Source organism: Halichoerus grypus, chromosome 1 (genome assembly GCF_964656455.1).
Source record: "Halichoerus grypus chromosome 1, mHalGry1.hap1.1, whole genome shotgun sequence".
Taxonomy (NCBI): Eukaryota; Metazoa; Chordata; class Mammalia; order Carnivora; family Phocidae; genus Halichoerus; species Halichoerus grypus.
In genome coordinates, this window is record NC_135712.1 from 192,140,596 (window position 1) to 192,153,691 (window position 13,096).

The window sequence follows — 13,096 nt, forward strand, 5'->3', positions numbered from 1 at the left end:
TGAGTTTCCTCACTGTCTTCCATACCATCCTATTAATGATGCAAAGTTCCTGTTGACCTGTCCTGTTTGACTGGAGATGTCAAGAAAGTTCAAAAAAGTCTTGCAAATATTTATTGAGCATCTATCATGTGCCAGGTGTCCAGAAGGTGGGACTAAAACATTAAAAAGGCTGATGAAGGGGGTGCCTGGGTGACTCAGTTAAGCATCCAACTCATGATTTCAGCTCAGGTCATGATCTCAAGGTCATGGAGATCAAGCCCCACTTTGGGCTCTGTGCTCAGCGGGGAATCTGCTGGAGATTTTCTCTCTCCCTCCCCCTCTATCCCCCACCTCCATGCTTGCTCGCTCTCTCTCTCTCAAAAAAAAAAAAAATCTTAAAAAAAAAGATGAAGTGCTCACCCTTAGGGAGCTCTTATTTTAATGACTTTGGTGGACTGGCCAATATCTAATATCCTTGTCAACTTAGATTTTCTACGGACATTGCTTCTGGGTAATCTTGAGACAACCCCCTCTCAGCTCTGTCCCCAAGTCCATTCACTTTATCCTGTCAAGTCATCTGGGACCCCTGCTTTGCTGAATTCACTGGGTGTTTCTCCATCCCCTACTTAATGATATAGTTGAGCACTCCCTCCCTGAAACACTTTCTTACCTGGTTTCTGGAATGCTCCTCTCCCTTGGTTCTCCCCTCACTGAAGTGGGGCTCCTCCTCAGTCTAAAGGCTGATGCCTCTTGAATATACTCTTCAATTTCTTGTATCCAACTGCTCACTCTAATCTCCATTTGGAGATCCATATGAATACAGATGATCTGTCTGCTCTTGATTTTTGTCCCCCAGTCTGTTCCTCCAATTGGTCTTTTCTGTCCTCCCAGTTGCTCAGGCTAAAATTCTTAGAGCGTCTTTTACTTCTTTCTCATTTCACCCTCCATATCCAACCCATTGGCAAATCCTGTTACCTTATCTTCAAATATGTGCATACTTGCACTACAGCTCACCACCGCCACCATCTTGGTCCACGTCCGTCCCTGCTGCCTCTCACCTGGGCTACTGTAGGAACTCCTTCACCACCTCCCTTGTCTTGCCCCTACAGTGTTCCCTCCACACAGCATTGAGAACAGTCCTTTTAAAACATAGGTCATGTTTCTTCTCTGCTCAAAATCTTCCTGTGGCATCCCACTCAGACCAAAATCCAAAACCTTGCAGGAGGCTTTAAGACCCTTACCATGTGGTTTCTGCTCCCCAAACTTCCCCAAGCCTCCATTTCCAACTTGAAAATGGACGTGGTGAGACAGATTTCATGGGGTTGTTATGAGAAGTAAGTCAATAACTCCTGTGCAGTGCTTTGTGTACTACCTGGCTCCCACTGAAAGCTTAATAAATGTTAGCTCTAAATATTTGCTGGGCATCAACTATGTGCCAGGCATCATTGAGGGCGTAAGGGATGCTGCAGAGTAAAACAGTTCCGTTCTCCCAGAACTTACATTAGGAGGTGATCAATTCTATGGAGAAAAACACAGCAGAGTAGGAGAATAGACAGATAGTAGAAGTAGCTGCTCTTTGACTGTGTGATCTGGACTTACTGGTTTGTGATTTGCCTTTGGTTTCAAGTTGGAAACTGAGGCTCGGGGAAGTTCTGTAAGTTGCCCAAGATCACTTGGTAGACTTGGGCTTGAACCAGGGTCTTGGAGACTGCAGCGTCCATGCTCCGACCACCTTGTGTGGCTGTTGTCTATTTTTGGAGGGTTTACTTTGTTCTAGAAAGGTTTATAGTGGCTGCCCAACACATGGAAATGTGAATGAGCAACTTCTGACCCACCCTGGACTTGAAATACGCAAGTGGTTGGGAGCATTGGTGTATTTGTCATGATGGGATGGTGTCTCTGAGTGTTCTGGTTTTAATTTCCTGGGGGCAGTTATGGCATTTTGTAGGTACTTTCTCCTGGATAAGGAGACAACATGGGAAGTATAGCAGGATTAATAATGTGAAAATCATATATAATCCAGAATGCACTTAAATACCTTTGGGAAGGTGCCATGCTGGAGTCTGACCTGCCCTCATGACCAGGGTCCCTTCCCTCTGGTGCTGTTCATTTGAACAATTGCTCACTGAGGAACTGTGTTGAATTTGAGGAACTTGTGTTCAGAAAGTGCCTATCCTAGGACCCAGCAAAGCCTGAGAGAGGCCTGGGAAAAGACAGAAGGCTGAGATGGAGGCAGATCCACAACCCATGTCAGCCTTGCCTGAGGGCCATGCATGGCCAGTGCTCAGAGGGCCCAAGAGATGGCCTCAGCTGTCCAACCTGCTCTCCCTCTCTCAAGAGCATGCGGTCATATTCCTGTTCTGTCAGTGTGTACGTAAGGCTACTCGGTGACACCGCTGACCACAGACCTACAGGGCAAGCACCATGCATTCATTCTCCAGCTATTGATTCAGGTCCTATTAAGTGCAGGGAGTACGGAGACAGCAGTGAACCCAAGTCACACGGTCCCTGGCCTGCCAGAGCTCGTCACCCAGAAGTGGGCTAATTTTTAAAGTGCACCTTTTGGGCGTCAGGTGCTAAGAGCCTTACGTATATTAACTCACTTAATCCTCACAGCAACTCTATAAGGGGATCCTGTTATTACCTCCATTTTACAGATGGGGAAGTAGGGAAAAGAGTGGGTAAGTCACTTGTCCCTGGTCACAGAGCTAGTGAATGGCAGAGCTGACTCCAAGCATCTGCACTCCTTTTTTTTTTTTTTTTTTTTTAAGTAGGCTCCATGCCCAACTTGGAGCCCAATGTAGGGCTCGAACTCACAACCCTGAGATGGAGACCTGAGCTGAGATCAAGAGTTGGACACTTAACTGACTGAGCTACCCAGGTGCCCCCAAGACATCTGCACTTTTTTTTTTTTAAAGATTTTATTTATTTATTTGACAGAGAGAGACACAGCGAGAGAGGGAACACAAGCAGGGGGGATGGGAGAGGGAGAAGCAGGCTTCCCACGGAACAGGGAGCCCGATGCGGGGCTCGATCCCAGGGTCCTGGGATCATAACCTGAGCCAAAGGCAGACACTTAATGACTGAGCCACCCAGGCACCCTGACATCTGCACTTTTAACCGCTGCTTGGGAAACCTTAAAATTTATCATTGAGAGTTCTTTTTCTGGAAGACTACGCTCATGAAAAGTTCTGAAGATAAAAGCTTTGTAGGTAGCTCCAGGGTGAAAGAGAAATGCAGCAGAATGCCTCATGGGGTGGGAGCAAAGGATGGAATGGGTGTTGCTGCAGAATCTCTGAGCACAGAGAGCCAGGGCCAGGAGTGGAGAATGGGAGGAAGCGGAGAAAGCCAGAGTGTGGGAATTTTTATCATTGTTGAAGGATTCACATAAATATGGGTCTCCGAAATAGGGACTTGTAGGGCGGATTTCTCACAAGTGCTGATAAAACTCCACATCTAAGCCATTTTTATCAGTTCCCAGACACAGAGTGCTTACTCTCCTGGCTTTTCTTTACACAATTCCCGCTTCTGGTATAATTAACAGTATTTTATTTTGCATTATTATTTCATGAGGATTTTTTTCCATTAGATACATATCTTTTATTTTGCCGGAAAATTATCTTTATTTTATTCTCACTATTTTTAAAATATTTTTAAATTTTTAAAGCAATGAAACATAAGGCTTTTTCCCTTTTTAAAGTTTTTATTTAAATTCCAGTTAGTTAACATGCAGTGTAATACTAGTTTCAGGTGAACAATATAGTGATTCAACACTTCCATACATCACCCGGTGCTCATCAGGACAAGTGCCCTCCTTCATCCCCATCACCTGGTTCACCCATCCCTCTGGTAACCATCAGTTTGTTCTCTGTAGTTAAGAGTCTTTTTCTTGGTTTGCCTCTTTTTTTCCCCCTTTGCTCATTTGTTTTGTTTCTTAAATTCTACATATGAGTGAAATCATATGGTATTTGTCTTTCTCTGATTGACTTATTTCACTTAGCATGATACTCTCTAGCTCCACCCATGTCATTGGAAATGGCAAGATTTCATTCTTTTTTATGGCTGAGTAATATTCCATTATATACACACATACACACACACACACACACACACACACACACACACACATACCCCACATCTTCTTTTTTTCTTTTTTAAAGATTTTATTTATTTGTTTGACAGAGAGAGAGAGAACACAAGCAGGGGGAGTTGCAGGCAGAAGGAGAAGCAGACTCCCTACTGAACAGGGAGCCCAATGCGGGGCTCGATCCCAGAACCCCGGGACCATGACCTGAACCGAAGGCAGATGCTTAACCCACTGAGCCACCCAGGCGCCCTCATGTGTTGTTTTTCTATAACCATGCTGTCCAGTATGATAAACACATGGCACATACTGCCTTGACCTCGAGATCATGACCTGAGCTGAAATCAAGAGTTGGACACTTAACTGACTGAGCCTCCCAGGTGCCCCAGTAAAATACTCATTGGATTTTGAAGATGGGAAAAATGTAAAATATCTCTAATATTTTTTTCTATTACACTGATGTATATCTATTGAACTGATAATAGTATCTGAATATTTTGGGTTAAATAAGCTATATTATTAAAACTAAACTTACCTGTTTCTGTGTACCGTTTTAATGTGACTGAAATTTTAAAATTACATATGCCATTCACATGATATTTCCATTGGACAGTGCTGTTCTAGAAAACAACTGGCGGAGGGATAGAAAATGGGGAAAAGAAGTCTGAACGGACACTTCCGACTTCTTTGCCTTCAGAAAGTGCCCCATGAGAGAGGCTGCCTTGGATCTGGATGCCTCCCTGCTGGTTTCTGCCTTCATTCTGGACCCTTAGGCTGTCTTCTCTTCCCTCTAGTCAGAGGGATCTTTCCAAAGACAGACCTCATGTCATGCCCCACTCTGTAGCTTCACTGGAGCCCCCTCAGCCCATGGCCAACCCCCCAACCCGAGCATTTAAGGTTCTGCACTGTCCAGCTCTGGCCGCCTCTTCAGCCTCATCTCATGCCTCTCTGCCTCCTTCCCCATCTGCCAAGGCCTTTCAGTAAACATTATCATGATTTTCATTGCACAATACATTTCCATAGTAAAGATTTAAAAATACATAATGTAAAAGATGATGTCCACATCTATGCTTCCCACCCCCCACCGTGGCTACACACATAATCAATCACTGCCAACAGTTGGGCACGTGCCCTTCCAGGGCCCTCACTTGGCGTACACAGCTGATTCTGTACGTGCGTGAGTGTGTGTGTGTGTAAACATAAATGGGTTTATGTGTTGTCCTGCTTTTTGTACACACTGTATTTTATGGTCCTTGCTGGTAAGGGCGTTATCTTTAATGGATGCCTTAGTATTTTATTATATGGCTGTGCCATAATTTATTCATTTGTTTATTGTTATTAATTATAAACTATTTCACCCATATAGCAAAATATAGGCTATTATAACATTCATCTCTGTACCTACCATTCATTTATTTTTTAATTTAATTATGTTATGTTAGTCACCGTACATTACATCATTAGTTTTTGATGTAGCGTTCCATGATTCGTTGTTTGCGTATAACACCCAGTGCTCCATGCAATACGTGCCCTCCTTAATACCCATCACCGGGCTAACCCATCCCCCCACCCCCTCCCCTCTAAAACCCTCAGTTTGTTTCTCAGAGTCCATAGTCTCGCATGGTTTGTCTCCCCCTCCAATTTCCCCCCCTTCATTTTTCCCTTCCTACTATTTCTTTTTTTTTTTTTTTTTAACATATAATGTATTATTTGTTTCAGAGGTACAGGTCTGTGATTCATCAGTCTTACACAATTCACAGCGCTCACCATAGCACATACCCTCCCCAATGTCCATCACCCAGCCCCCCCATCCCTCCCACCCCCCACCACTCCAGCAACCCTCATTTTGTTTCCTGAGATTAAGAATTCCTCATATCAGTGAGATCATATGATACTTCTAGATTTAATAAACATCATTTTGTCCTGTTGGCTTCAGAATTTTTATGTGAATAAATGGAACATTACAGGTAGAGATGAAGCCTCACACACTCCAGTCCCTTTTCCCTCTCGGTCCCCAGAGGGAACCACTCCGCTGCAGTTGATAAAGCCTTTTCATCTGTAGTCTTACTACGTATATGTGTGGCTATCAACAATAGAGTGTTATTTTGTGAGATTCTAAATAGTATTATATCATGTATCATGCATATCTCCTGCAACTTGGATTTCCTTTCTCTCTCTCTTTTTTTAAAGATTTTATTTATTTATTTGACAGAGAGAGAGAGAGCACAAGCAGGGGGAGCAGCAGGCAGAGGGAAAAGCAGACTCCCCGCTGAGCAGGGAGCCCGACGTGGGGCTCGATCCCAGGACCCCAGGATCATAACCTGAGCCAAAGGCAGACGCTTAACCGACTGAGCCACCCAGGCACCCCTCTCTCTCCTCTTTTTTTTTTTTAGATTTTTCGTTACCATATGGTCCTACGTGGTCTTCCACTGCAAAGAACGAATATAGCTTCATTTAAGCTGTCCTCTATTGACAGATGTGTAAGATGTTAAATTTAGCTTCCAGTTTTTCCAATGTGCCATCTCTCTTTTGCATCTTAACTCTTGACTCTTTTAACTTTAGCAATCAGTTTGGGCAGTTTTGTCTATTTTGGTAATCTTTGCAAAGATCAGCTTTTTACCTCCTGCATTTTTAGCTTGCTTTTCCTGTGGCCTGGCCTGTTGCTCCGTCTTATCACCTGCTTGAGTCCCTCATCTCTGTCAGGTCACAGGGAGGCCTCATTTCCTCTGGGAGGTCCTTCTGGCTCCTCAGATGATTGAGCCCCTTTGGCACTCCCTATACCACTCTTTTTTTTTTTTTTTTAAAAAGACTTACTATGTTCTCTCTCTCTCTCATTGTCTTTTTGTAAGTTTCATGAAAGCAGACACTGGATCTGTGTTGTTCATTAATGTAATGTAACTGTATCTCTAATGTCTGGTACTGTGTCTGCCCTATAGAAGGTGTTCTATAATATTGGAGACAAATTAATGTGTGAGCCCTATGATGGGGTACAGCCCCCCTTTCCAAAGGGTGCAGGCTCTCTTTCAGGGTGCCTTCTCAACAGGACTGTTGCTGAGGATCCAACTAGTGTTGAGTGCTTGTACCAATTGGCTATTTCTGAGGTTCTGTGATCCTTTTTCCCCACAACGTATCAGGACATAAAGAGTTGGGGCGGCAGCCATGGCAGGAGTGAATGAAGCTGAGTGTGGCCCTCTGAACTATGGAAACGTGTTACCGGGTGGTGCCTTGGTGCTTTTTTGTAAGAGATGAGCCAGAGTGAGGAGCTTTCTATTTGGCAAACTACCTCTTCACCGTGAGCTTCTCCACAAAGAATTCTGTCTTCACCGGGCTAAACACCTGCCAGTCCATCCTCAATTATGTACCACAAACAGAACTAAGAAGACATTTACCTGAAAGAGACTGTCACTGTCTTAAGTGATCCAAACAGAATAAAAATACCTGGCACGGGGGCGCCTGGGTGGCTCAGTCAGCTGAGCGTCCCCCTCGTGATTTCGGCTCACGTTGTGGTCTCAGGGTCATGGCATCGGGCCCGTGTCGGGTTCTGTGCTCAGAGGAAAGTCTGCCTCCCCTCTCCCTCTGGCCCTCCTTCTGCCCACACACTCTCTTTCTCTCTCTCTCTCTAAAAATGAATGAATAAATCTTTAAAAATATAACCTGGCACAGGTGGTACCATATTCTGCATTAATTTTCCTTATAAAATGTAGCTTTTTGGCTTTCTTAGTAGTGCTACAATTGTCTTTATGGATAGAGAGAAGTAAAACAAAAGAAATAGAAGGAAAGTTTTATGAGCAAGATGCCTTGAGCTGAGAATTAAGACGTTAAAATATTTAAAACAAATACAAAATGCTGGCAAAGATGGTACTCTTTGGAAGGGAAGTGGGGTGGGGGGCAGGAAATTAGACAGGGAATGGAGGGGATCACTTTTCACGGTTACATTGTGTTCATATTTGTGGTCATGTTGTTGTCTAACACAAATATGGCAGGTTGAAGCCTTCGTTTTATTTCTATTTTATCCAATGTATAAGAATTAGTGTGAATTTCACTGGCTGTCCAACATGAGCCATAGCAATGATGATGATAAGTAACATTCCTTCTTTTTGGGTTAAAGAAGGAGTCTTCAAGATGCTCCTCCTTATGATGAATTGTCAGAAGGTCAGTAGTAACCTAACGCTACATACAATGCCCGTGTCATTCACCTACTGCATCTGATCACATAGGCATTTTATCAGCTCACATCATCATAAGAAGGGCGATACAGTACAATAAGATACTTGAGAGAGGCCACATGCACATAACTTTTATTACTACATTTGGTGTTATAATTCTTCTTTTTCTTTTTTTTTGGAGAGAGTGGGGTGGGGGGGAGAGGGAGAGAGAGAATCTTAAGCAGGCTCCATGCTGGGTGTGGCTGCCGTGCGGCTCAATCGCATGACCTTGAGATCATGACCTGAACCGAGATCAAAAGTCATTCACTCAACCGACTGAGCCACCCAGGTGCTCCTGTTATAATTCTATCTTATTAGGAGTTATTGTTGTCATCCCCTTCTATGCCTCATTCATAATAGGTACATATGTATGGGAGAAAACATAGCATGTATGGGGTTCAGTCATATCTGTTGGTTCAGGCATCCACTGGGAGTCTTCAAACGTACCCTTTTTTTAAAGTAAGCTCTGCATCCAGTGTGGGGCTGGAGCTCACAACCCAAAGATCAAGAGTCACATGCTCCACCTACTGAGCCAGCCAGGTGCCCCTGAAACATACCCTTCATGCAGACGGGGGGACTACTGTAATAGCTAATTTGAGCATCTAGCATGTGCCAGATTCCCTGCCATTTTATATAGTACATTAATGCTTCAATTTTGTGAAGAGAGATTATTATCCCCATTTTACAGATGAGAAAATGGAGGTTCAGAGGGAGTAGAGAGTAGGTAGCCTGGTTGAAGTCCCCCAACAAGAAAGGGAGGGAGCCACTCTTGGAGCCTCAAGTTGGTCCTACCCCAGACACTAGGCTCTTAGCCCCACATAGTGCATGGGCAGCAGAAGCTTCTGAAACCCATACTCTTAGGAGCTGTTCTGGAAATGGTCACCTCCCAAGGTGGTGGGAAAAAGTTGTATTTGTTTTCCTGTGGCGGGAAATACATTCTGTTGCTAACCCTGAGGCCTATTGCTACTGAGCTTATTCTGTTTGAGTCTAACCACACACACACCTGAATCTGAGATCATTCCCTAAATGCATCTTGAATCCTGACTTTTTGCTCCTCCCGTGGGCATTTCTCCATGTCTACCATAAGCTCTCTGGAGGAGGGAATGTTTATAACTTTTCTTCCTAGCCTTTCCTAAATTATCATCTCCTTCTAGTCGAGAAGCTCTCCCTCCTGTCTCAGTGGCTTCTCTCCTGCTGCATGCCCACCCCTGGCTTCCCATGGGTTCCTCCACGGAGGTGGATGGGTACTGGTCAGCACTGTTCTCCTGACATCTGCAGGACAGTCTGTGCTTCTTAACCACGCATGCGTGCATGGGGCGTGGACTCAAGCAGTGGGGGGAGGGGCAGAGGGAGAGGGAGACAAGCAGACTGCCCCCTGAGCAGGGGGCCCAACACAGGCCCAGATCCCAGGACCCTGGGATCAGGACCTGGGAGCCGAAATCAAGAGTCAGACACTTAACTGACTGAGCCACCCAGGTGCCCCTCCTGAAGCCGTCTTTTGAAGCCACCTGGGTGCTAATGTTTGGCTGGGGAGGAGGAGGATACTAGTAGGAGACTCTTATGATGCCAGATTAGACTATTAAAGGGGTTCCAGCTAATGTGAATGATCTGGAAGCCTGGCTGGTGATGGAATACAAGGGTTGTGGGGAGCCTACAGTTAGGGACAGTCCTTCTCTTGGTAGGTTTCCTGGCAGTTTCCCCAGCCAAGAGGGGTGTGTCCAAATTGCCATGAGAGTGCCCTGGATTGACAGATTTGCTCTGATCCTTTTTCTTTACCTCTGAGGCTTCTTAGTGTGAGGCCCTACTGAGCTGGTGCCCTCCCACAAGGAACCCCCAGGCCATATTCTTCTAAAAGCATGCCGTGCCCTGTTTGGTGGGGCTTCTCTCTGTATGAGAGGGGCTACATCCTCTGAATCTGGAGGAAGACACATCTGGTTATGAATCCCAACTTGGCCACCTACCAGCTATGTGACTTTTGGCATGTGGCTTAACCTCTCCGAGTCCTAGTTTATCTCATCTGTAGGATGGGGTAATGGTAATATCCCCCATTATACCATAATATTATATGAAAATATGATACAAAGTTATTTACTTAAAAGTGTATAATGCTGGGGCGCCTGGTAGAGCATATGACTGTTGATTTTGAGGTCAAGCCCCACATTGGGTGTAGAGCTTAAATAAATAAAAGTATCTTTAAAAATATATATTGCCATTATAATGTATTATGTATTATAAATTTGTACATATGTATTTTTATATATATAAAATATTATATAGCACCATTATAACACTACCTGTGTATCATGTACTAACAATATACCGTAACATGATAACCTACCTTATTGTGAGACTTAGATTATGTAGGCAAAGTGTTTAGCATAGTCCCTGGCACATCATGTAACTTAATTGCTATTAATTATTGTGATCATAATTTTCTGTGGACCCAACATATAAAACAGGGGCCCATTTACTCACAATGTTCTGCTTGCTATATGTTGTTGCTTTGGAAGCAGTGAAGCTCATCAAATAATTAGGAAAGCAAAGCCCAATTCTAACCTGGGAGAGCAGGGAACAGTATCCAGGGAGATGTTTTGTTAAATTCTAAGTTTTTATTTTCTCTCAAGGGGGATATGCTTTTTTAGAAGAACTTAGACCAACATGTTACTTAATAGAGAAGTGTATTAAATCTAAATAACCACCCACGTGTTCTGTGTGTCTTGAGATGTTATTAGCCTGGGTTTTTATTGTTGTCTGTGTGGGTGAGGAGGAGGGTGAGGCAGAAGTGGGGCTGGATATAAAGACACAGCTTTTGGTGAGTTGTCCCAGCTTTTCTGTGTCAGTCCTGTGCCCCTGCTCGAAGGCTGTTCTTGGAGCCAGAAATTGGGAGGAGGGGAAGGGGCTCTGCGCTGGCATCTTTGAGAACTTAGCAGTGATAGAACTGGATCTAGAACCGTCATCCCTTCTTGACTCTGTGTACCGGGTATCGTTTCTCCTGTTTTGCACAGAGGCAGAATGAAAGCCCAAGAGATGAAGCCTCATGGTCAGGGTTGCACAGCTAGTAAAACACCGTGGGATCTGAGATCAGACAACTGGGATCAGAATCCTGATTTCACCTGTGTGCTGATAGCTGGCACTTAATATCCTTAGGTCTCTGTTTTCTTATCTCTTAAATGGGTACAATGACGAACTCTAGCTCGCAGTGTGGGAGTCAATGATTAACTCTATGAAGTCTTAGCGTGTGCTGTTTTAAGGACTCAATACCTGTTAGCTGTTGCTGTTAGGATAATCACCTTGCGGTTCGTTTACATCTCTTTCATATGGGAGAGCTGATTAAGATTTTTGCTCGAGCCTGACTCAAGCCTGTGCAGTGGTCACTTCTGCCCGCATTGCTGCTGATTATGGCAGGGAAGTTGAAGTAAAGTTGTGGCTATCACATGAAAAACTGACAACTTAGGACCTTTTTGGTACATCAGTGAACCCAAGGTACATCCTGTACCTTTTTGCACGTCAGTGACTAAAACCTCAGGGAAAGTCCAAGATGAACCTTTCTCAGGGATGCTTTTCAGTGAGGTGGTATTTTAAGCAAACATGAGATTTGAATTGCCATATTGACAGACACAACATTTTTGGGAGGAGTAATTTATTACTCCGTAGAAACATCGTAGACGGTGTCCCTGGTGGTCTGTTGGCAGCTGTCTGGAGTTGCCCAGCCAGACTGCTCCTGCTTTCCTTCCCTGTACTGTTTACCCACGTCTGGTGCTGACCCCACCAGAACCTGCCTCTGTCACGTGTAAGGATGCTGATTCACAGGGAGATGTTAATCGGTGAGGAAACCGGTTCCGGCTGGCGAGGCAGCAGCTACATGTCCTGTGGACCGTCCCTCTAAAAGTCTGGAGCTCAGGTGCAGCTTGCTCCAGGGAGAGTTCCAGGCTCTGCTGAAGCTGTAAACACCAGCTGATGATGTCCGTTTGGGAATTGCTTGTGTGTGAGAAATAAAGATCAAGATTGGGAGCTCGGTCTGGCTCTTTGATTGCAACCAGGTTGAATTTTAGGTTCGATTTTATTTTTTAAGGGTGGGAGCTTGACGGTTTCTAAGGGGCTCTGGAGCTCTTGTCCTGGGGGACTGGGAAGGAGTTCGGAGTGCCTTTGGCTGCGAAGGATTTTGGGGCTGTAGAAAAGGCCAGCTGCCTCATCGGCCTGGGCCATTTCTCCAGCCATCTCTCTTTCTGATAAAGCTACATCAGAAGTCGGTGATTTCCTCTGAGTATCGAGCCCATGAGTGACACATTGTCTTGTCTTTTCTCCTCTTCTAGGCCCAGGAGGCAGCGGCAAAACAACTTCCCCATGTTCTCCTCTCCTAAAGCCTGGAATTTCAGAGGGGTAAGTGTTTTCCCGGGCATGGTGCCCAGTGTTCTACACCCTATTCTGGCTGCCCCAGAGACGGTGCTCTTGGGGTTGGCTCTACTAATTGGTCTTTGCCAAAGAAGCTGGGTTTTAGCTCTTGGAAAAATCATGTTTGTATCAGCACTTGTGGCTTAATTAAAAAACGTTAAGTGGCTCAATTATAAGCGCCCACTGATGTTCATTTGCCCTGTAGGTCTTGGGCTCCTGGAAGCATCTGGTGAAGAAGCCAAGTCAGGGTTGAGGAGGGGGAGGCATTGTGCCTGTTTTCTTGGGAACCTGGAGGGACCCAGTGCACAATGAAGAAAAAAGAAATCAGAAATGTACCGTCTGTTGATACATAGATTTACGACTTCATGGGGAGCCTTGTTTTCCAGAAGGAGAAGTCTGTAAGCTCTAAACAGATCTTTAAGGGGAATCATAAAAA

General features: G+C 44.7%; 1 protein-coding gene across 1 annotated transcript in view; it reads left to right on the forward strand.

The window, feature by feature from the left end:
* ARHGEF3 (Rho guanine nucleotide exchange factor 3) overlaps positions 1-13,096 on the forward strand; it is a 293,957-nt gene that overhangs the window by 80,159 nt on the left and 200,702 nt on the right. Inside the window, exon 3 of the mRNA XM_078076864.1 lies at positions 12,582-12,648. Coding sequence (XP_077932990.1) covers positions 12,582-12,648 — 67 coding nt within the window. The remainder of the gene's footprint in view (positions 1-12,581; positions 12,649-13,096) is intronic.